Genomic DNA, 20,249 nt, shown 5'->3' with positions numbered 1-20,249 from the left:
AAGAGATTCCACCTGAACATTAGGAGGAACTTCCTGACAGTAAGGGCTGTTCGACAGTGGAATGCACTCCTTCCTCGGAGGGTGATAGAGTCTCCTTCCTTGGAGGTCTTTAAACAAAGGCTGGATGGACATCTGTCAGGGATGCTTTGAATTGGATTTCCTGCATGGCAGAATGGGGTTGGACTGGATGTCCCTAGTGGTCTCTTCCAACTCTACGATTCTATGATTCTGGCTGCCTAAAGCAACCCTATGAAGCAGTGATTTCCCAAACTCAGGTCCTCCAGATGGTTTTGGACTTCAGCCCCCAGTAGCCAAAGCCATCTTGGACAAAGGTCTGGGATTCTGGGAGCTGAAGTCCAACATCCCTGGAAGGTCAGAGTTTGGGAATGACTGCTGTAAAGCAACCCCACACACACCCCCTTTTCCTTTTGCAATTGCACCAAAAGAGGTGTAGGGCCTTCCAAAACAACAACAACAACAACAACACCCCACTGCTTTCCAGATCACATTGGGAGCCTGGAGAATAGGGATCCTTTCCCCACCACTGAATCTGCCATGCTAGGGAAAAACAGAAGGGCCTGCACAGGAAAAGAGGGAGGCCTTTTGGAGGGGGAGGGAGAAACACAGCAAAGGGGGGGGGCTGCTGTTGGAGATCTAGGGCTACACAACCTCTGGGACCCATCGCTAGGGTTGTGGGGAGTGTTGGGGGGACCCCAAAACGAAATGGTGATCAGTGGGGTGGGGAGGAGTGCTATAGGAATGGCAAGCAGGGCTTTGCACAAACTGGGAAGGGGGGGGGTTCCAAAACGCTCCACAGAACATTGGGAGCCCCCCCCCACCCGTTTTTCCCCAAAGGAGATCTCCATGCCCTCCCTTTGCATGCTCCCCTTCCCTCTTTGCACCAGCATCTGCCTACCTGAGCTCCTCTGCAAGGCAATCCTTTGGTCCTGATAAGGAGTGGATCATTAAAATGGCAGTTGGCTGCTCCAGCAGAGAGACAATCCAAACCCTCAACAGGAGAAGGGCTCAGGCCAGGAAAGCTGGGCTCTGTGTGTGTGTGTTTTTCCCCTTCCCTTCCTTCCTAGTGGCCGGTTGTTTGAAATGCAGCTGGAAACACACCCCTCCCTGCAATGGGCCACAAGTGGCATGGGTTTTAAGGGAAAGGGAACCCCTGAAACAGGGGGAACTGGTTGCCAAATGCTTGTTACCTCCCTGGCTGGACTGGGTCTTCTGGTCCTAGTTCCAGATCTGGGCAAATGCCCAGGGGATGAAACCATAGGCCTGTTACAGACTGCCAAAATAAAGCTGCTTCGGATCTCTTTGGAGGTATGCTGTTTAAATGATGCATGCACCCTAAGAATCCGGAAGCTGCACCAAAGCTGCGCTCCGGTGCTTAGGAATGGAGTGTGGCTTTGGCGCGAGCGTCCTAAGAATCCGGAAGCTGCACCAAAGCTGCACTCCAATGCTTAGGAATGGAGTGTGGCTTTGGTGCGAGCATCCTAAGAATCCAGAAGCTGCACCAAAGCTGCACTCCGGTGCTTAGGAATGGCGTGTGGCTTTGGCGCGACCTCCGGACTCTTAGGACCCATGCATCATTTAAATAGCATACCTCCAAAGAGACCCCAAGCAGCTTTATTTGGGCAGTCTGTAACAGGCCATAGAATCATATAGTTGGAAAAGACCCCGAGGGCCACCCAGTCCAGCCCCATTCTGCCATGCAGGAAATCTCAACCAAAGCACCCCTGACTGATGACCGTCCAGCCTCCAAAGACCTCCAACGAAGGAGACGCCACCACCCTCCCAGGGAGCATCTTCCACTGTCAAACAGCTCCGACTGTCAGGCATGAATCTGATGAAATCTACCCAAGCTTATAATAATAATAATAATTTGTTTTATGTATATACCGCTATTCCAAAGATCATAGCGGTGAACAGCAAGTAAGCTAATTAGCAAGTAAGCTAATTAGCAAGTAAGCTAATTAGCAAGTAAGCTAATTAGCCCCCAACAGTCTGGGTACTCATTTTAGCTCCCTCCTCGGAAGGATGCAAGCCTGAGTCGAGCTTGGGCCCTTTTGCTGGTCTTGAACTCGCAACCTTGTGGTTTCGAGTGAATGGCTGCAGTACAGGCATTGAACCACTTCTTTTGCACACTTCCAAGTCTTAAAGATACTGCAAGATCCACTTGCTTACTGGTATTCTGGACTAACATCGCTGTACATCTGAAGTGTATTTCAAGGCATAAAACTGAGCTTTTAAGAGTAGACTCACCGAAACCAACAAGGCTTACCCTGAGTCTGCTGTAAATATGAACATGTGGAACCAAACCAAGGGCTGGAGAGAACATCCTTGGAGAAGGAAGTGAAGAGACTTGGTCAATGTTGACATTTTGTAGCCGCTCTGAAGATTTTGGAAAAATGATGATGCATGGGTCCTAAGAGTCCGGAGGTTGCGCCAAAGCCACACTCCATTCCTAAGCACTGGAGTGCAGCTTTGGTGCAGCTTCCGGACTCTTAGGATGCATGCATCGTTTAAACAGCATACCTCCAAAGAGACCCCAAGCAGCTTTATTTTGGCAGTCTGTAACAGGCCCTAATGAAAAAAAAGTGGGGCCAGAATGCATTCAGCGAATTTACGTGAATTCGAATTGCATTCGAACTGACATCCCATTGCCTGAAAATAGCTTGCCATGGCCCGAAATTGCGTGTGATCCCCTCTCACACAATAATGTGAAACTCCATGATTGCGTTTGGACTGACTTCCCATTGCCCAAAATTGCGTGGGGTAGTCTATCACGCAATAATGTTAAACCCCATCATTGCGTTCAGATTGCCATTGGATTATACAGTGGCACCTCCGCATACGTGGTCTTTTTATTGGCAGCTTTGAGCATAGGCGCTCAAAGCCGCCGGCGCGCGGGGCGGAAGGGGCGGCGCGTCCCATTCAATTGAATGGGCGCGCGCACCCGTTGCGGATCCCCCGCGTATAATAAGGTTCCACTGTACTTCCAATTTCCCTTGTCTGATAGCGTCCAGTGGAAGAAGTAGGAAACAGAGGGAGCTGTAGCTAGACTTAGGCCTGTTACAGACAGCCAAAATAAAGCTGCTTCGAGTCACTTTGGAGGTATGGTATTTCAATGATACATGCGTCCTAAGAATCCAAAGGCCGCACCAAAGCCACACTCCAGTCTTAAGGACTGGAGTGCAGCTTTGGTGAAGCTTCCAGACTGTTAGGACTCATGCATCATTGAAATACCATACCTCCAAAGTGACTTGAAGCAGCTTTATTTTGGCTGTCTGTAACAGGCCTTACACTTGGTATTTTAAGAAAACACGAGGCATAAGGTTGCCAAGTGACACGAGGGACAGGGCTCCTTTCCCATTAATGGTTGTGTAGAACAGGGAAGTTGAACAGGTGTAGCTGGCAAAATAATGGTTCTGTAAAAGAGGGAACAGGTGCACCTGGCAACATGGTTGTGTAAAAGAGGGAAGTTGAACAGTTGACGCTGGCAACATAATGGTTGTGTAAAAGAGGGAAGTTGAACAGGTGCACCTGGCAAAATAATGGTTGTGTAGAAGAGGGAAGCGCAGCAGGTGTTGTTCTCCGAAGGGACAAGAACCTCTGGACTTTCCTCTCAAAGCAAAGCTAAAAGCCAGTTTCTAGTCCTCATGGCTCTAAATGAAAGGTTAACACAAATAGGTCCATCTAATTCAGTACTGTCTAACCTGCCTGGTATGAGCTGCCCACCATTTCGGAGACAGGAATCTTTGAAGTCTTCTCTGGAGAAGTCAGGAGCTGAACCTGGGACCTTCTACCAGGTCTATAGTGGCCGGCTGAAATAGAGACTGAGGCTCAGAATGGTCTTTTTTTAAAGGTTGCACTTTCCATTTTATAAATTAACCCCATGTGTTTGTCCAATAAATACTTATCTGGCTTTTTTAAGGGGTTGAGAGGGGAGGACAGCCCCTAAAGAAGGCACTGGCCTGTTACAGACTGCCAAAATAAAGCTGCTTGGGGTCTCTTTGGAGGTATGCTGTTTAAATGATGCATGCATCCTAAGAATCCAGAAGCTGCACCAAAGCTGCACTCCAGTGCTTAGGAATGGAGTGTGGCTTTGGCGCGACCTCCGGACTCTTAGGACCCATGGATCATTTAAATAGCATGCCTCCAAAGAGACCCCAAGCAGCTTTATTTTGGCAGTCTATAACAGGCCAAACCTGGCTTTTATACTTCCTGAGACTCTGGATTAGATTCCATGAACGTGTCCAGGGTTTCCCCCTACTTTTCTACACTGACAGGTCTCTGGATTTCTCAATGGGAGTCTTTTCCTACCTGGAGTGGAGAAGCTAGGTTTGAACCCAGAGCCTTTGGCATGCAAAGCGTGTGTGCTTTGTAACTGAGCTTGCGGGATCTTTGCCAGCGTTCAATCCCTGGCGACATGTCCAGAAATAATCCATCTTGACACCTCTTTTAACTGCCATGGCTCAATGTTGTGAACTTCTGGGAGCTGTGGTTGGTTGTGACACCGGAGCGCTCCGATGGAGAAGGCTAAATGTCTCACAAAACTACAAATCCCAGAATCCCATAGCATTGAGCCATAGCAGTTAAAAGCATATATATGTTTTCAAACACCCCATGTTTTGGGGCCATGAATGGAAAGCCATCTCTTCTGGTTATGGTTAACAAATGTATCCTCTCCCCTTCCGCCAGTGCACTTTGCAAGAGCTTTGTAATCCGAACTGTTTCGCAGAGGGTACGTATGTCATATTTGCCTCCTTAAATTTGCATGGACAAGATCATATAACTCAGTTTGAAATCTAGAGTAAATAAAAACCCACCAACATTTGTCAATTCGGCTTATTCCTGGGTAAATGTGTACATTGCGTGGCGGTAGAAAGAGGTCACCAAGCAAACCACATTTGAGTAGGTGGCCACTGCAGATACACTCTAACTCCAATTTAATGTAGGAAGATAGTTGGCCCTCCACATTTGCGGCTTCGACTTTTGCGGTTTTGATTAAAATGTCCTCTCTAGGAATCTCTAGGTCCAAGATTCTGCTAGGAACCGATCATCGAGTTGCGCTGGAAGAGCTAGAGATTACTAGCCAAAACATTTCTCTTATGCGTTTGTAGGTCCTGCAGCATGATTCTATGGTCAACCTTTCACAGATGTTGACCACAGAGTTGCAGTGGAGGACCTAGAGGTGTATCTCGGATTTAAAAAGTAGTGGTTTTTTATTTGTGGGTCCCCCCCCCTTTCACGGGAGCACTATGCCCCTAACCCCAGAGAATGCGGAGGACCCATTGCATTTGTGTGGTTGGCAGTCCAATCCCCAGCCCTCACATCCCACACACACAAATTCCAGTTCTTACCACACTAAATCCCTTTGAAGAGTGAATCTTACTTCTTAATCATAGAATCATAGAATCGTAGAGTTGGAAGAGACCCCAAGGGCCATCCAGTCCAACCCCCTGCCATGCAGGAAATCCAATTCAAAGCATCCCTGACAGATGGCCATCCAGCCTCTGTTTAAAGACCTCCAAGGAAGGAGACTCTATCACCCTCCGAGGAAGTGCATTCCACTGTCGAACAGCCCTTACTGTCAGGAAGTTCCTCCTAATGTTCAGGTGGAATAGAATGATAGAGTTGGAAGAGACCCCAAGGGCTATCCAACCCAACCCTAGTCTGGCATGCAGGAATGCACCATCAAAGCACTCCTCACAGATGGCCATAAACCCTGTTTAAAAACCTCCAACGGAGACCCCACTAAGTTAGAAACGACTTAAAGGCACACAACGTGCATATATATATAAATGTGTGTATCTCTGTGTGTTTGTGTTATGTGTATTGATTATACGTAGTTATAACACCGTCAGTATTGACAAAAAGCATTTGGGGTTCAAAATGGAACAGTGTCATATTCTGTGTCTGGAACCAAAACAGGGAAGTATTACTCATTACTTAAGACATGACTCTACTACACAAATCCCTTCTAAGAGGTGTTCCCTTCGGTTGATGGTCTTTTTAAACAGCGCCACACATATGAGTCATGCTTAGATTCTGACCTATTTCAATTACACCTAAATTATACTGATCCACTAACCTAGCACTATCCCTTTTAGACTTGCATCATTTTCCCTCTGATACATGGGATATTTTAGAATCGCAGAAGAGCTCGCCTTCGGTTTTGTCTGGCTCTGAACGCATTTTCTACTAAAGGGAAGGCTAGTCTCGAGATTTGGTTACGTTTAGGTGGGATGAGAGGAGTAACTGTGCTGTTGTTTGTTTAGTGCCAATGGTTCCTCTTTTTCACTTTGCCTTGGCACAGCTGGAGGAAATGCATGTCGAAATCCCAGTTTGGCCACTCTTTGCAGGTTTGAAAGCATGACTGAGAAAGAAGGCAGGAAAACTGCTGTGAAGTAGTAAAGTTACGCTGACAACACAACACAAAATATAAAATTTAGGCCTGTTGCAGACTGCCAAAATAAAGCTGCTTCGGGTCTCTTTGGAGGCATGCTATTTAAATGATGCATGGGTCCTAAGAGTCCAGAGGTCGTGCCAAAGCCACACTCCATTCCTAAGCACTGGAGGGCAGCTTTGGTGCAGCTTCCGGATTCTTAGGATGCTCGCGCCAAAGCCACACTCCATTCCTAAGCGCTGGAGTGCAGCTTTGGTGCAGCTTCTGGATTCTTAGGACGCTCGCGCCAAAGCCACACTCCATTCCTAAGCGCTGGAGTGCAGCTTTGGTGCAGCTTCTGGATTCTTAGGACGCTTGCGCCAAAGCCACACTCCATTCCTAAGCACTGGAGGGCAGCTTTGGTGCAGCTTCCGGATTCTTTGGATGCATGCATCGTTTAAACAGCATACCTCCAAAGAGACCCCAAGCAGCTTTATTTGGGCAGTCTGTAACAGGCCATAGACTGAAAAAGCCTATTAAGCAAGTAGCGGTCATCATACAACTGCCACCATCCCAATGCCAACACAACTAATAGTGAGATTGAGAAACACAAGTCTTCACCTGTGCAGTTTTTAAACTGGAGAAGGCTGGCATAGAGAATATTGAGCTACAACGGACAAAGGTAGATTCGTAAGAAATGAGCTCGAATCAAGCGTCGAAGAGCTACTTTTTGGACTACAGCTTCCAGAATTCTCCAGCCAAGGCCTGGAGACCTACATGTTACCTCTAAAATCAGAGTCGGAAAGGACCACAAGTGGCATCCATGCCAACCCTGTGCCAAGCAGGAACACACAATTACAGCACTCCTGAAAGATGCCCATTTAACCTGTTTGAAGGGGAGTCCATCACCTTCCAAGCTCTTACCGTCAGGAAGTTTCTTCCTAATGTTTAGGAGGAATCGCTTCTTGTATTTTGAATCCATTGGTTCATGTTCTAGTCTCCAGAGCAGCAGAAAATAATCTTGCTCCATCTTCTACCTTAAAAAAAGCTGGCATATTGTCTTTTCCTCTCCAAGCTAAACCTATCGCACTCATTCCTCGTTTAGCCTGGTTTCAAGCAGGCCAAAAATCACTCTCCTTCTAGGCCCTTCCTTTCTGAAATGTAAAAATTGTATTTTGTAAAAATAGGCACACAATGTTTCATAGCTGCAATCCCAATTTTGTTGATCTGCGTGCCTCAAGATTCACCCTGAGGATTCGGGCATCTCTCTGGATGCCCACGTTCCTTTTGGAAGAGGGTCACCTACCTTTGGCTGTCGGATGAAATGGTCGTCTCCCATGTAGCATGCTGCACCTAGTTCCTCACAAAAACAAAATCTTTCCTTTGGGCTTTTTTAAGCATCATAGTCCATATATCTGCCTTGAGTCCTGGTTTGGGGGGAAAGGCAGGGCATTAATGATAAATCAACAGGTACCAGAGAAGACTATAGGTTCCAAGTCTTCTTAGGCAAATTCTAAGTTCTTAGTGAATCCTGATAAATCCTAAGTGGTTTCAGCGCAATATAACCAAGAGGCTCCATCTATATATTACACCACAAGAATGACCAAGGCCTGTTACAGACTGCCAAAATAAAGCTGCTTGGGGTCTCTTTGGAGGTATGCTGTTTAAATGATGCATGGGTCCTAAGAGTCCGGAGGTCGCGCCAAAGCCACACTCCATTCCTAAGCGCTGGAGTGCAGCTTTGGTGCAGCTTCTGGATTCTTAGGACGCTCGCGCCAAAGCCACACTCCATTCCTAAGCGCTGGAGTGCAGCTTTGGTGCAGCTTCTGGATTCTTAGGATGCTCGCGCCAAAGCCACACTCCATTCCTAAGCGCTGGAGTGCAGCTTTGGTGCAGCTTCTGGATTCTTAGGACGCTTGCGCCAAAGCCACACTCCATTCCTAAGCACTGGAGTGCAGCTTTGGTGCAGCTTCTGGATTCTTAGGACGCTCGCGCCAAAGCCACACTCCATTCCTAAGCACTGGAGGGCAGCTTTGGTGCAGCTTCTGGATTCTTAGGACGCTCGCGCCAAAGCCACACTCCATTCCTAAGCGCTGGAGGGCAGCTTTGGTGCAGCTTCTGGATTCTTAGGACGCTCGCGCCAAAGCCACACTCCATTCCTAAGCGCTGGAGTGCAGCTTTGGTGCAGCTTCTGGATTCTTAGGATGCTCACGCCAAAGCCACACTCCATTCCTAAGCACTGGAGTGCAGCTTTGGTGCAGCTTCTGGATTCTTAGGGTGCTCGCGCCAAAGCCACACTCCATTCCTAAGCGCTGGAGTGCAGCTTTGGTGCAGCTTCTGGATTCTTAGGATGCTCACGCCAAAGCCACACTCCATTCCTAAGCGCTGGAGTGCAGCTTTGGTGCAGCTTCTGGATTCTTAGGATGCTCACGCCAAAGCCACACTCCATTCCTAAGCACTGGAGTGCAGCTTTTGGTGCAGCTTCCGGATTCTTAGGATGCATGCATCATTTAAATAGCATACCTCCAAAGAGACCCGAAGCAGCTTTATTTTGGCAGTCTGTAACAGTGAATTTGAGAGAGAACTACACAGAAAGAAGGGCTCCTCTCTAAAACACTCTCAAAAATCAAGAGATTTTATTTCAGATTCACTAAGAGCAGCGGTACTCAACCTGTGGGTCGCGACCCGTTTGGGGGTCCAACAACCCTTTCACAGGGGTTGTCTAAGACCATCGGAAAACACATTACTTCCAATGGTCTTAGGAACCGAGACACCACAATTTTAAGGTTGGGGGTCACCACAACATGAGGAACTGTATTAAAGGGCCGTGGCATTAGGAAGGTTGAGAACCACTAAGAGTATATTGTTTCAGCTAGTGTTGCATACCACTTTATACAAACAGATCAAGGAATTAGCTTTATGCCCTAACTAGTTTTCCGTAAAGACTACGACCAAAGAGCACTGCAGTTTTACTTGGACCAGGAGTCTACATTAGTCTAAAGCTGGGTTATACACTGTCTGTGGCACTAGAGCACTTCCTAGCATTTATGAACCCATCTGCATTTTGGGTAAGAGATGCACATTCACATTGCCCTACAGCAGCTGTGAAAAGTACTATTGGCCTGTTACAGACTGCCAAAATAAAGCTGCTTGGGGTCTCTTTGGAGATACGCTATTTAAATGATGCAAGGGTCCTAAGAGTCCGGAGGTCGCACCAAAGCCACACTCCATTCCTAAGCACTGTAGTGAAGCTTTGGTGCAGCTTCTGGATTCTTCGGATGCATGCATCATTTAAACAGCATACCTTCAAAGAGACCCGAAGCAGCTTTATTTTGGCAGTCTGTAACAGGCCATAGAGGAATTTGCTTCTAGCCCATCCCTTCCTTGAAACAAAGGAGGTTGTGGAAAAACATCCCAGCCCTATCCAGCTTACAGGTCCACATTGTAACCAAGGATCAATAACTGAGGTTCTGGAGGGGTCATATCTGCCAATTTCTGGAAATAAAAGGAATTATTAAATAAACTGGTCAACTACCACTGGAGAAATCTTAAGGTCCTCAAGCTGTCCATAAGAGTAAGGGAGTACTACAGTTCTTTTCCTTCAAATGCCACAGACTACAACCTCCACTGGTTAATGGGGATACAGTAGGCCCTTGGTATCTGCTGGGGTTTGGCTCCAGGACCCTCTATGGATACCTAAATCCGTGGATGCTAAAGTCCCATTAAACACAACGGCACAGTTAAATGGTGTCCCTTATGCAAAAGGACAAAATCAATATTAGCTTTGGGGAATTTATGGCATGTTACAGACTGCCAAAATAAAGCAGCTTCGGGTCTCTTTGGAGGTATGCTGTTTAAATGATGCATGCATCCTAAAGATCCGGAAGTTGCACCAAAGCTGCACTCCAGTGCTTAGGAATGGAGTGTGGCTTTGGCGCGAGCATCCTAAGAATCCAGAAGCTGCACCAAAGCTGCACTCCAGCGCTTAGGAATGGAGTGTGGCTTTGGCGCGACCTCCGGACTCTTAGGACCCATGCATCATTTAAATAGCATACCTCCAAAGAGACCCCAAGCAGCTTTATTTTGGCAGTCTGTAACAGGCCTATATATATATATATTAAATATTTTCATGTCGTGGATGGTTAAGTCCTTGGATACAGAGGGCCAACTGTACGCCGATAGGAATTGGAGGTCAAATTCTCAGGGAGTGCAAAGCCTTCCCAGTCCTGTTTGGGAGGCTAGTAGTCTCTTAACTACGAAATACCTTTCTTGACCTCCACCAGTGGAACCAAGGGGGGGGCAAAGCATTAATAATACGTTTTGGCAGGTGCACCTTTCAAGTTGTCAGCATCAAGACAATGGACTAGATCCAAGAAAAACCATGAGGCAGAAAACGCACTTGGTGCTGTTCCATCAATTCCTGTTCAATTAGCAAAAGAATCAGAACAAGAAAGTTAGGCCTGTTACAGACTGCCAAAATAAAGCTGCTTCGGGTCTCTTTGGAGGTATGCTGTTTAAATGATGCATGCACCCTAAGAATCCGGAAGCTGCACCAAAGCTGCACTCCGGTGCTTAGGAATGGAGTGTGGCTTTGGCGCAACCTCCGGACTCTTAGGACCCATGCGTCATTTAAATAGCATACCTCCAAAGAGACCCCAAGCAGCTTTATTTTGGCAGTCTGTAACAGGCCTTAGACATCAAAGTAGGGTCAGAACGGTTTTGCGGGATTGTCGGTCAATCCGGATCAAGCCAAAACGATATAATTTAACGCCTAAAGGGCAATGCACAGAACTACAAGGTCTCTACATTTCTGTTTATTGAGACAAACTAATTAAAAGGCACAAACATGGGGCATATGTTTACATGACATTATAACAAACATATACATTAAAAGTGTAGGAATGTGTTCTTTTTTTTGCTACACAGGAAGTTCCTAAGCTTTATATATACAAAAGTTGTACAATTTGATGTCCTAAGGTACAAAAGATCATTTATAAAATTATTTTACACTAAGTTCTATTATTTTTCCCCATTTTATTTTACTTTTTTACTATGCAGTCCAAGCCCCTAGAACCGTTTTCACGTAATCCGGACATCCGTCTCCTGACCCCAAGACGTCCGCCTCCAAAAGTACGAAATATGCTGCTTTTTTTACACTGACACAAGGGGTATAAAAACACAAAAACGGTGGACTTTTCAAACCCTCTCAAAGCTTGCCAGCGTCTTTGTTTTAAGAGCCCAAAATATCGACCGCGACGGCGCCGTCGCCTCCGTTCCGATCCGAGAACGGAGTTCCGACCCCACTTTTTTTCCTTTCCAATTATTTGGGTACGGATTTAAAAGCAAAGATTTTAAAAGCGACCGTGACATGATAGGCTGAAAAGGAAAATAAAAAATTAATCCCTTCGCTAGATTTTGTTTTCCATACTACTTTATGTACAGATATAAGAGAAATAAAGGATGCGTGGTTCGATGACGGTTTCTTTAAAAACGCGACCGTTCGCGGGGGGAAGAAAAAAGGTGGGGATTTCCGCTTCACCGGACGGGTCAGACGGCGACTGGGAAACCCCACAAGCCAATAACTATGGCCTGTTACAGACTGCCAAAATAAAGCTGCTTTGGGTCACTTTGGAGGTATGCTGTTTTAATAATGCATGTGTCCTAAGAGTCTAGAAGCTGCACCAAAGCTTGCGCTCCAGTCCTTAGGACTGTATTGTAGCTTTGGTGCGGCTTCCAGACTCTTGCATCATTTAAGCAGCATACCTCCAAAGTAACCCGAAACAGCTTTATTTTGGCCTGTCTGTATTGGGCCTATGTGTTAACACAATAAACTAAAGAAAAAAGGTACAAATGATGAGAGGGAGAGGGTTGTTTTTTCCCCCCTGCAAGTATTTACAAAACCGAAGAGAGCGCACACAAACACTCGATTGAGAAGGAAAGGTAAACGAAACGGAAACACAAAATTAAGATGCGCTCTTGGGCTTGTCCTGAAAGGGGCATCCTAGCTAGTTAGTGGTTAGAATAAAAACTGTATACCGCTTTATATTATAAGACAAAGAAAGAAAAACTTCTAAGGAACGCCGCCTGCTCTCGCCGTCGCAACGTCGGCAGGTTCGGATTGAGAGGACGGGGGTAGACGCACATCTTACCCCAGCACCTCTACAGTCTTCCAGCTTAAAGCATATGTTTTTCCATTTCCCAAAGCCTACCGCTCGCTCTTCAAAAAGAGTCCCGGCTGGGTTTTGACCCAAGACCACTCTTCGGCAGGTTCCAAATCCTCTTCCGCCAGCTATGGCTGTTCGTTTCCAAACGTTACCACAGTCCTTTCTTTTTTCTTTTCAAATACGTCGACTTTATGATGTTCTATTACTCCCTTAGGGTAATATGTCACGAAGTATTTACATCTCCAAATATCAGGTCACAATCCCTATATCGTCATTTCGAAGTCAGAACGATCAAGAGTCACCGTATGCTTTGCATATCAGAGCTGGTATCACTTTTCCCATAGGGAATTCAGCCTGAAAAATCATCATATTCCCAAAAGGTAAAAATGCATAATTACTCCCAAAAAAAAATATGCATTTAAAAAAAAATTAAAATTAAAATTAAAATAGGACCGTGAAATGTATTTACTTAAAAAACAAACGCTACGACTCTACTTTCTTAATCGGAGGGATACAGAGCTGGCAAATTAAAAAGTGATCCATCGCCGCCATGCAGTTATGGAGGACCTCACTTGCAGACTTTTTATTAGTGTTAAGATTAAAACCATTTTCTTCGTTCATGATTTCTAGGATTATTCATAATGCCGATTTATTTGTTTATTTAAAAAAAAGAAGATACGCATAAACTGGATTCACCTCTCGCTAGTTCTTCTCTTTCAACGCCGCTGCCAAGTTAAAGGAAACCAAGGAATCCAGGGACAGATCAACAGCCAGCCAACTAAATAGGGACGCGCTAAATCGAGTGTCTTTTTAAACGCAAACAAAACTGGCGCACGATTTTTTGCCCCAGCGGAATTAAAGTCTGGTTTCGCAACCGCTGTTAACTAAAAAAACAAAACAGAAAGATAATTGCTGGTATGGACTTGCTTTTCATTCTTCTTTTAATACTGCTGAGAGGTTTTGCTTTGCTTTGTTTCTACCAGGGGGGAGAGGTGGGCAATGCCTGGGGAAGGAAAGGCATGCTCTCCACGGGTCTCATGGCTATATTTAACGGGCCAGCTAATGTCATTGGCGTCGGGAGGTTCATGGGCGAGGTTATGGTGACTGGATGTGCGATGTTCACCGGAGCAGTTACCGAAGTTGGTAAGTTGACAGGTGTGGTGAGCGTCAGCGGAGAGGTCATAGACAACGGACTGGTTATAGTGACCGGGTGGCCTAAGCTCATCGGGCTGGAGATGTTAACTGCGCTCGAGACATTGACGGGGCTTCTCATATTCATGGCGGCAGCCACGGTGACTGGATTGGTGATCGTTCCCGATGCCACCGAGGAGGTGATATTGAAAGCGGTAGAAAGGGTCACAGGCGTAGTGGCCGCAGTGGAGGTTTGGCACAGGTTAGCAGCTTCTAGAAAACACACACAAGATATAGAGAGACAGCAGAGTTGGTTTTTAAAGAGAAACACAAAAGGAGATCTCGAACCACGGGGAAGGCAGCCCTTATCATAATCTTTCAATGCACAAACGCGTGGCCTCTCACTTTATCCTTGCAAATCCAGCCCTCCTTGCTCTATGTATCCTTTCCCACTGCGACACATGGCCCCTTCCATCTTTAGGCCTTTTACTGCCAGGTTACGTTTGGGCAGCAAGAGTGTTCTGATCACAATCGCAGCAGTTCAGCTAAGGGCTGCTGAGGCCTTGGAGAAATTATATGTTAACCATCTGCCTTTGCCCATCTTCGGTTTCCTGGTCAAGTTCTTTAATAGCTTACACTTGTAAACCGCTTAGAGACTGCTTAGGTGGTATGAAGCAGTATACTGCTATTACTTTAGCTGCTATTCCTATTTTAAGAACAGAAATCTATATATTCATTGCTTTGACATCTCATTCCTCTCTACAACAACCTGCACTCTTAAACAGCATCTACTTAAAATACAAAAACTAAAGACTATCATTCTACAGGCTATGGTCATTGGAATCATGCAATTTTCAATATGAATTCAAGACATTTCCTGGAATTTATTTATTTTTTAGTATAAATGGGGGATTTGTTCATAAAAACAGCACAGTTATTAGCAGAAAATCCTCTCATGAGGAACATTATAAGTAGAGGAGAGTGTACATACCGAATGGTACGTACTCTATAGCCTTCTCAAAGTTGTACTGACATTCTGTGAAGGTTTTAAAAAGTCATTATTAGGGACCGATACACAAAGCTGGTTTTACTATTTACCTGCTTATTTCCATTCTTACGTTTAACCATAACTAGTGGACTATTTTAGTAAGTGTGGCTTATTGAGCACTAACAACACCCCAGTTAACAAGATGTGGGTATCAAACCCCATTGGTTGGCACAGTTTTCGTCTTGGGTAGAAACGGCACACCAATGTTTCTTCTGGAATTGGAAAGGTGGATAGATTTACACCATGCACCAAGAGGACCTGGGACTAGCTGCAGGGAAGGAGTACAGAAAAGATATATAGGCCTGTTACAGACAGCCAAAATAAAGCTGCTTCGAGTCACAGTGGAGGTATGGTGTTTCAATGATGCATGCGTCCTAAGAGTCCAGTCTGGAGCGTGGCTTTGGTGAGACTTCTGGACTCTTAGGATGCATGCATCATTGAAACATCATACCTCCACTGTGACTCGAAGCAGCTTTATTTTGGCTGTCTGTAACAGGCCATATATATATATATATGACAGAGGTATGTGCCTCTGATATATCAGCACCACCTGCTGGCTAGCAATTGAATGCATCCCATGCTCATGTGGAGATGGGGGAAAAGGAAAAGGAGAACACTGTTCAGGCTACCAGTGCTATGAAAAAGAACCAGGAGCTCTTAAGAAACCTCAACCTAAGCAACATTCAGGCATGAAGCCAAGCCAAAACGTCATTCACATACACCTTCCAGCGCATCTGACCATACAGCCAGAACCCAAATGCCTTTCACACCAAGCTTCGGTTTTACAGTGCCATTACCATAGCACTCAATGGGCAATGCCCACACATATACACAGCGCAACTGAGGATCGGGACATTAAAAAGGAGACTGTACAATGCAGTAGGGGCAAATAGGCAGGTGGCACTACATACAGCACGAGAACACCCCCCCACCACCCCGGGTGTGTGTTTTTCATGCCAAGCAACAAGTGCTATTTTTACTCTGGCGACCGCCACCTTTGCACCCCTGTGGGAACCGCATGACATTTCAAGGAGGAGGTTAAGAGAGCCAAGAGTCCAACCTTACGATATAAACGTATCTGACCCTACCTTGCTTGACTGTAGTTGGCCTCAGAGTCTGTTGACTTTCTGCAATCAAAATTGGGAGGTGGAGGAAAGGTATTGCAATTAAGCCATTCAGTGACACATTTCTCTACTTCTTCCCTATTATTTTGTAAAAGAGCAAAAAAGCTGCATCTCTGCATGAGGGTAAAACTAACAAGCCTAGCGTCCAATGTTTCAAAACAAAGTCAAATCCCAAAGTATTCCCAAAGTTTAACGTGTGTCTCAAACCGTGGAGCGATTCAGAACATATGATAGGAAGGCCAGATGCCCCAGTTGGCTCCATACTTCCTATCCTTCCTTCCTTCCAACTCTGCAATGTTTCGCGGCAAAGGTTTTTCTCTGTAAACCAATATGTTTTTAAAAACTCAAGACCAAGAAGTGGAGCTATCGCCTTCTGCTTGTACCCCATGAGATTTTACATTATCCTATAGACCAAGGTGCCTCTTCTGTCAATCAGTTTCCTTAGGATGCTGCGCAGATACAACATGGCTGTGGGATAACTACTGAAAAATGGTTTCCGGCAGTTAAATGTACATTGTCTTGATTTGCCCTCACATGAGAAAAGAAAAGGGGCTTGACTCTGGCCTGTTACAGACAACCAAAATAAAGCTGCTTCGAGTCACAGTGGAGGAATGGTGTTTGAATGATGCATGCGTCCTAAGAGTCCAGAAGCCACACCAAAGCTGCACTCCAGTCCTTACGGCTGGAGCGTGGCTTTGGTGCGACTTCTGGACTCTTAGGACGCATGCATCATTGAAACACCATACCTCCACTGTGACTCGAAGCAGCTTTATTTTGGCTGTCTGTAACAGGCCACAGTGTAGACTGCTGGTCCTGACCATTGAGGGCAAAAGAAGAGTGCAAATCCAAGAGGTTCAACCAAGCTTCCTGGTATCCTGGAACCAACATCCCAAGAAACCAGGCCTGGACATCATATAATGTACATCTCTCATTCTTAGCTTGTTTTGTACCGTGGCTGGCATTTCAGCAATGAGATCAGTGGCTGACACTTCTTAACCTCCTTTCCACCTTCTCCACCTGTTCTTCTGCTACTCTTGTCAGCCTCCCCGACTTTAGTATTTCAGTTGCCTTTTTGTGACATCCTTTTGTTTTTTGTTTGAAGAAGGTGCATAAATACTTGCTCTGAATCATATGGGAGACCTCCATCTTCAACAGAGACCTTCCACACCATAGTGGATTTAGACTTGCCTTGAGAACAGCCAGTCTTTGGGTTCTTGCCTCAAAAAGTGATACCAGCCCCTGCTCCTGCTGAGGAATCATAGAATCATAGAATCGTAGAGTTGGAAGAGACCACTAGGGCCATCCAGTCCAACCCCCTGCCATGCAGGAAATCCAAATCAAAGCATCCCTGACAGATGGCCATCCAGCCTCTGTTTAAAGACCTCCAAGGAAGGAGACTCTATCACCTTCCGAGGAAGGAGTGCATTCCTCTGTCGAACAGCCCTTACTGTCAAGAAGTTCCTCCTAATGTTGAGGTGGAATCTCTTTTCCTGTAGCTTGCATCCATTGTTCCGGGTCCTGTTCTCTGGAGCAGCAGAAAACAAGCTTGCTCCCTCCTCAATATGACATCCTTTCAAATATTTAAACAGGGCTATCATATCCCCTCTTAACCTTCTTTTCTCCAGGCTAAACATCCCCAGCTCCCTAAGTCGTTCCTCATAGGGCATGGTTTCCTTTAACTCTTCCCAAACTAAGGAAAGAGGTTGCTTTCAGTCGGGGACAGGCTTTTTTTCCTGCACAACTCCCAATGCCATTACTTTTCGCGCTAGAATGCCACACATCTGCGAAATCCCAAAACAAAAGCTCAAAGGGCTTTTTCCGCCATATAGAAAATGATGGTTTAAGTCATTTCCTTTCAGGAAAAGAGACTCATCTATGCCTAAAACAGTTGTGTACTGAGGGCTGGGGGTGACCAAAAGCGTTTCAAAAACGACTAACATCCCAGAAGCGGGAGGGGAGGACACTTTTTCGACACCCAGAACCCTCAGAGGAGTCATATCTGCCCTTCCTCATGAAACAGGAGGTGATGAAAAATGCTTTGAATTTTTTAAAGACGAGAGAGGGTTACCTATGAAAATAAAGCGTGGAGTACACTATGGCCCTATACAGACAGGCCAAAATAAAGCTGCTTCAAATCACTTTGGAGGTATGGTGTTTCAATGATGCATGCATCCTAAGACTCTGGAAGCTGCACCAAAGCTGCATTTCAGTCCTTAGGATTGAAGCGTGGCTTTGGTGCAGCTTCTGGACTCTTATGCATCATTGAAACACCATACCTCCAAAGTGACTCGAAGCAGCTTTATTTTGGCCTGTCTGTATCAAGCCTATGTTTCACAGGAGTACACTATGTTTAATAATGGCACTTCTTGAGGTGCAATGTTCTCAAAATATCTTTGGCTTGGCTCCATGGGCTGCGCAACAAAGCTCAGGGGAGCTGCGTGATTCCCACTCCTGCTCTAGACAAGTGTTACCTACAGACTCTTGTGAAGGATCACCTCTGCTACTCCCCCTCTACACTTTCTTTTAAAACCAAGGCTGTGTGCACATGTTTTCACACCAGAGGCTACAACGCTAGCATCTGGGGAAGCACCAGAGACAGGTAAAAGGTGCAAATGGCAACAGTGAAAGATAATGCAGCAGAGGCTTGGTAGGCTCATGTAAGTCACCAAGGAAGCCCCCATACATCTTGTGGAGAAAGATAAACTTAGTAACTGGAGGACTCTGCATCAGAGCATGCTAGTATCATGTGCTTCTGCATACTGGTGTGGACTGGCAAGCCTAACGTTTACATCCCCATTCAGCTGTAGAACACTTTTGCATTTAATTGGTAACTATGATGCTCTTGGAGGAAGGACAGGATTAAAGATCTGCAGTTGCATTACATACTGCCACAGATCTCAAAGATTCAGGCCTGTTACAGACTGCCCAAATAAAGCTGCTTGGGGTCTCTTTGGAGGTATGCTATTTAAATGATGCATGGGTCCTAAGAGTCCGGAGGTTGCGCCAAAGCCACACTCCATTCCTAAGCACTGGAGTGCAGCTTTGGTGCAGCTTCCGGATTCTTAGGATGCATGCATCATTTAAACAGCATCCCTCCAAAGAGACCCCAAGCAGCTTTATTTTGGCAGTCTGGAACAGGCCTCAGTATTTGATGCAGGATTTAACATCTCCAGAAGTCTCAGCTTTCACAAAGAAGCCGAGAGGAAGGTGCGAGAGAAAGATGAGAATGTCTTTAGGGCTTCTATGGGTCAGAAACCATGTCATCCTCATTGTATCTCCCCCAAATTCTGAAAAAATTCTCAAAAGGCAGAGTTGTGCAAAAGGGAACCTCTGGATAGTTTATTCAAACTGCAAAATCTGGATTTCTGGCCATGCAATCCACTTAAATATGCTTGTTGTAAAGAACTAGACACCACCAAATCGTTGTCTGCAGGACCTCTACTTTGATATTTTTAAATGAAGTAGACCTTAATTTTTAACGCAAAGAGAAAAATTATTTTGCACTGTAATTTTGCATCACTAAATGAGATGCCACTGGAAAGGCAGCTGCAATAAGAAACCTGGACAACTGCAAAGCAAAGGGGCAGGGATAATGGGTCTGTCTATCTCTGGCCTGTTCCAGACTGCCAAAATAAAGCAGCTTTGGGTCTGCACTTCAGTGCTTAGGAATGGAGTGTGGCTTTGGTGCGACCTCCGGACTCTTAGGACCCATGCATCATTTAAATAGCATACTTCCAAAGAGACCCAAAGCAGCTTTATTTTGGCAGTCTGTAACAGGCCTCTGTTTCATGTTACTTAGGAACAACTGTTTGGTGCAACCAACTTTGTACAAGTGCAAGACATGTAAAATGAACAATAGGGAAGTGTGATAAAAGCAGTAAGATAAGGAATTTCATGGGTGACATGCCTTCTAGCCAAACTGATCAACCTGGGAGCAAAATCTCCCAACTTTATACTAGTTTAGCTGCCATGGATTTTCCAAAGATGCTCAGATTTTCTATCAGTCATTCTCTCCACCTCAGGAACCACAGATATTAATCCTATGGGGTGCTATTGATGCAATTTATATCCTGCTTTTCTTCCATTATAGGACTGCATTTAAATGAGCCTTAAATTCACAATAGATTAAAGGCCAAAGCTTGAGGAAGACAATCTCAAACCCAAGTTAGTCTCAAACCCAAGTTCATCTGTGCATTCCTCAGCTCAACATTGGATCTTAAGCAAAAGGCCATGAATAGGTAAGTTGCTAACCCATAATAGGACTAAAAAATTCCCATAATAAATTATCTGTTTAAGGTGCTTAAGAGGTAAGGATCTATGGGAAGTCTGATTGATCATGGCAGACAATGCCAGATTATCATCAAGAGGCAGCTGGCGCTGTATATGTA

The 20,249-nt window shown here is 45.5% G+C and overlaps 2 protein-coding genes across 7 annotated transcripts in view; both read right to left on the bottom strand.

Moving 5' to 3' along the window:
- The window catches only part of CUEDC1 (CUE domain containing 1), a 79,570-nt gene extending 78,517 nt beyond the window's left edge, over positions 1–1,053 (bottom strand). For all 4 annotated transcript variants that reach the window (XM_089494056.1, XM_089494058.1, XM_089494060.1 and 1 more), the window contains exon 1: positions 917–1,053. The gene's annotated coding sequence lies outside the window, so the exon portion shown is untranslated. The remainder of the gene's footprint in view (positions 1–916) is intronic.
- Positions 1,054–11,207: 10,154 nt separating this feature from the next.
- VEZF1 (vascular endothelial zinc finger 1) overlaps positions 11,208–20,249 on the bottom strand; it is a 45,829-nt gene continuing 36,787 nt past the window's right edge. The window contains exons 7-9 of one of the 3 annotated variants that reach the window (XM_089494046.1): positions 15,826–15,864; positions 14,681–14,725; positions 11,208–13,962 (exon numbers count right to left, since the gene is read on the bottom strand). In XM_089494046.1, coding sequence (XP_089350172.1) covers positions 13,535–13,962; positions 14,681–14,725; positions 15,826–15,864 — 512 coding nt within the window. In that variant the 3' untranslated portion in view covers positions 11,208–13,534. The remainder of the gene's footprint in view (positions 13,963–14,680; positions 14,726–15,825; positions 15,865–20,249) is intronic. The other 2 variants (XM_089494048.1, XM_089494049.1) reach the window with 2 other exon arrangements.

Source organism: Sceloporus occidentalis, unplaced genomic scaffold (genome assembly GCF_023333645.1).
Source record: "Sceloporus occidentalis isolate IW3139 unplaced genomic scaffold, rSceOcc1.0.p SCAF_69, whole genome shotgun sequence".
In the NCBI taxonomy this organism is placed as follows: domain Eukaryota; kingdom Metazoa; phylum Chordata; class Lepidosauria; order Squamata; family Phrynosomatidae; genus Sceloporus; species Sceloporus occidentalis.
This window is presented reverse-complemented; position numbering and strand designations above follow the sequence as displayed.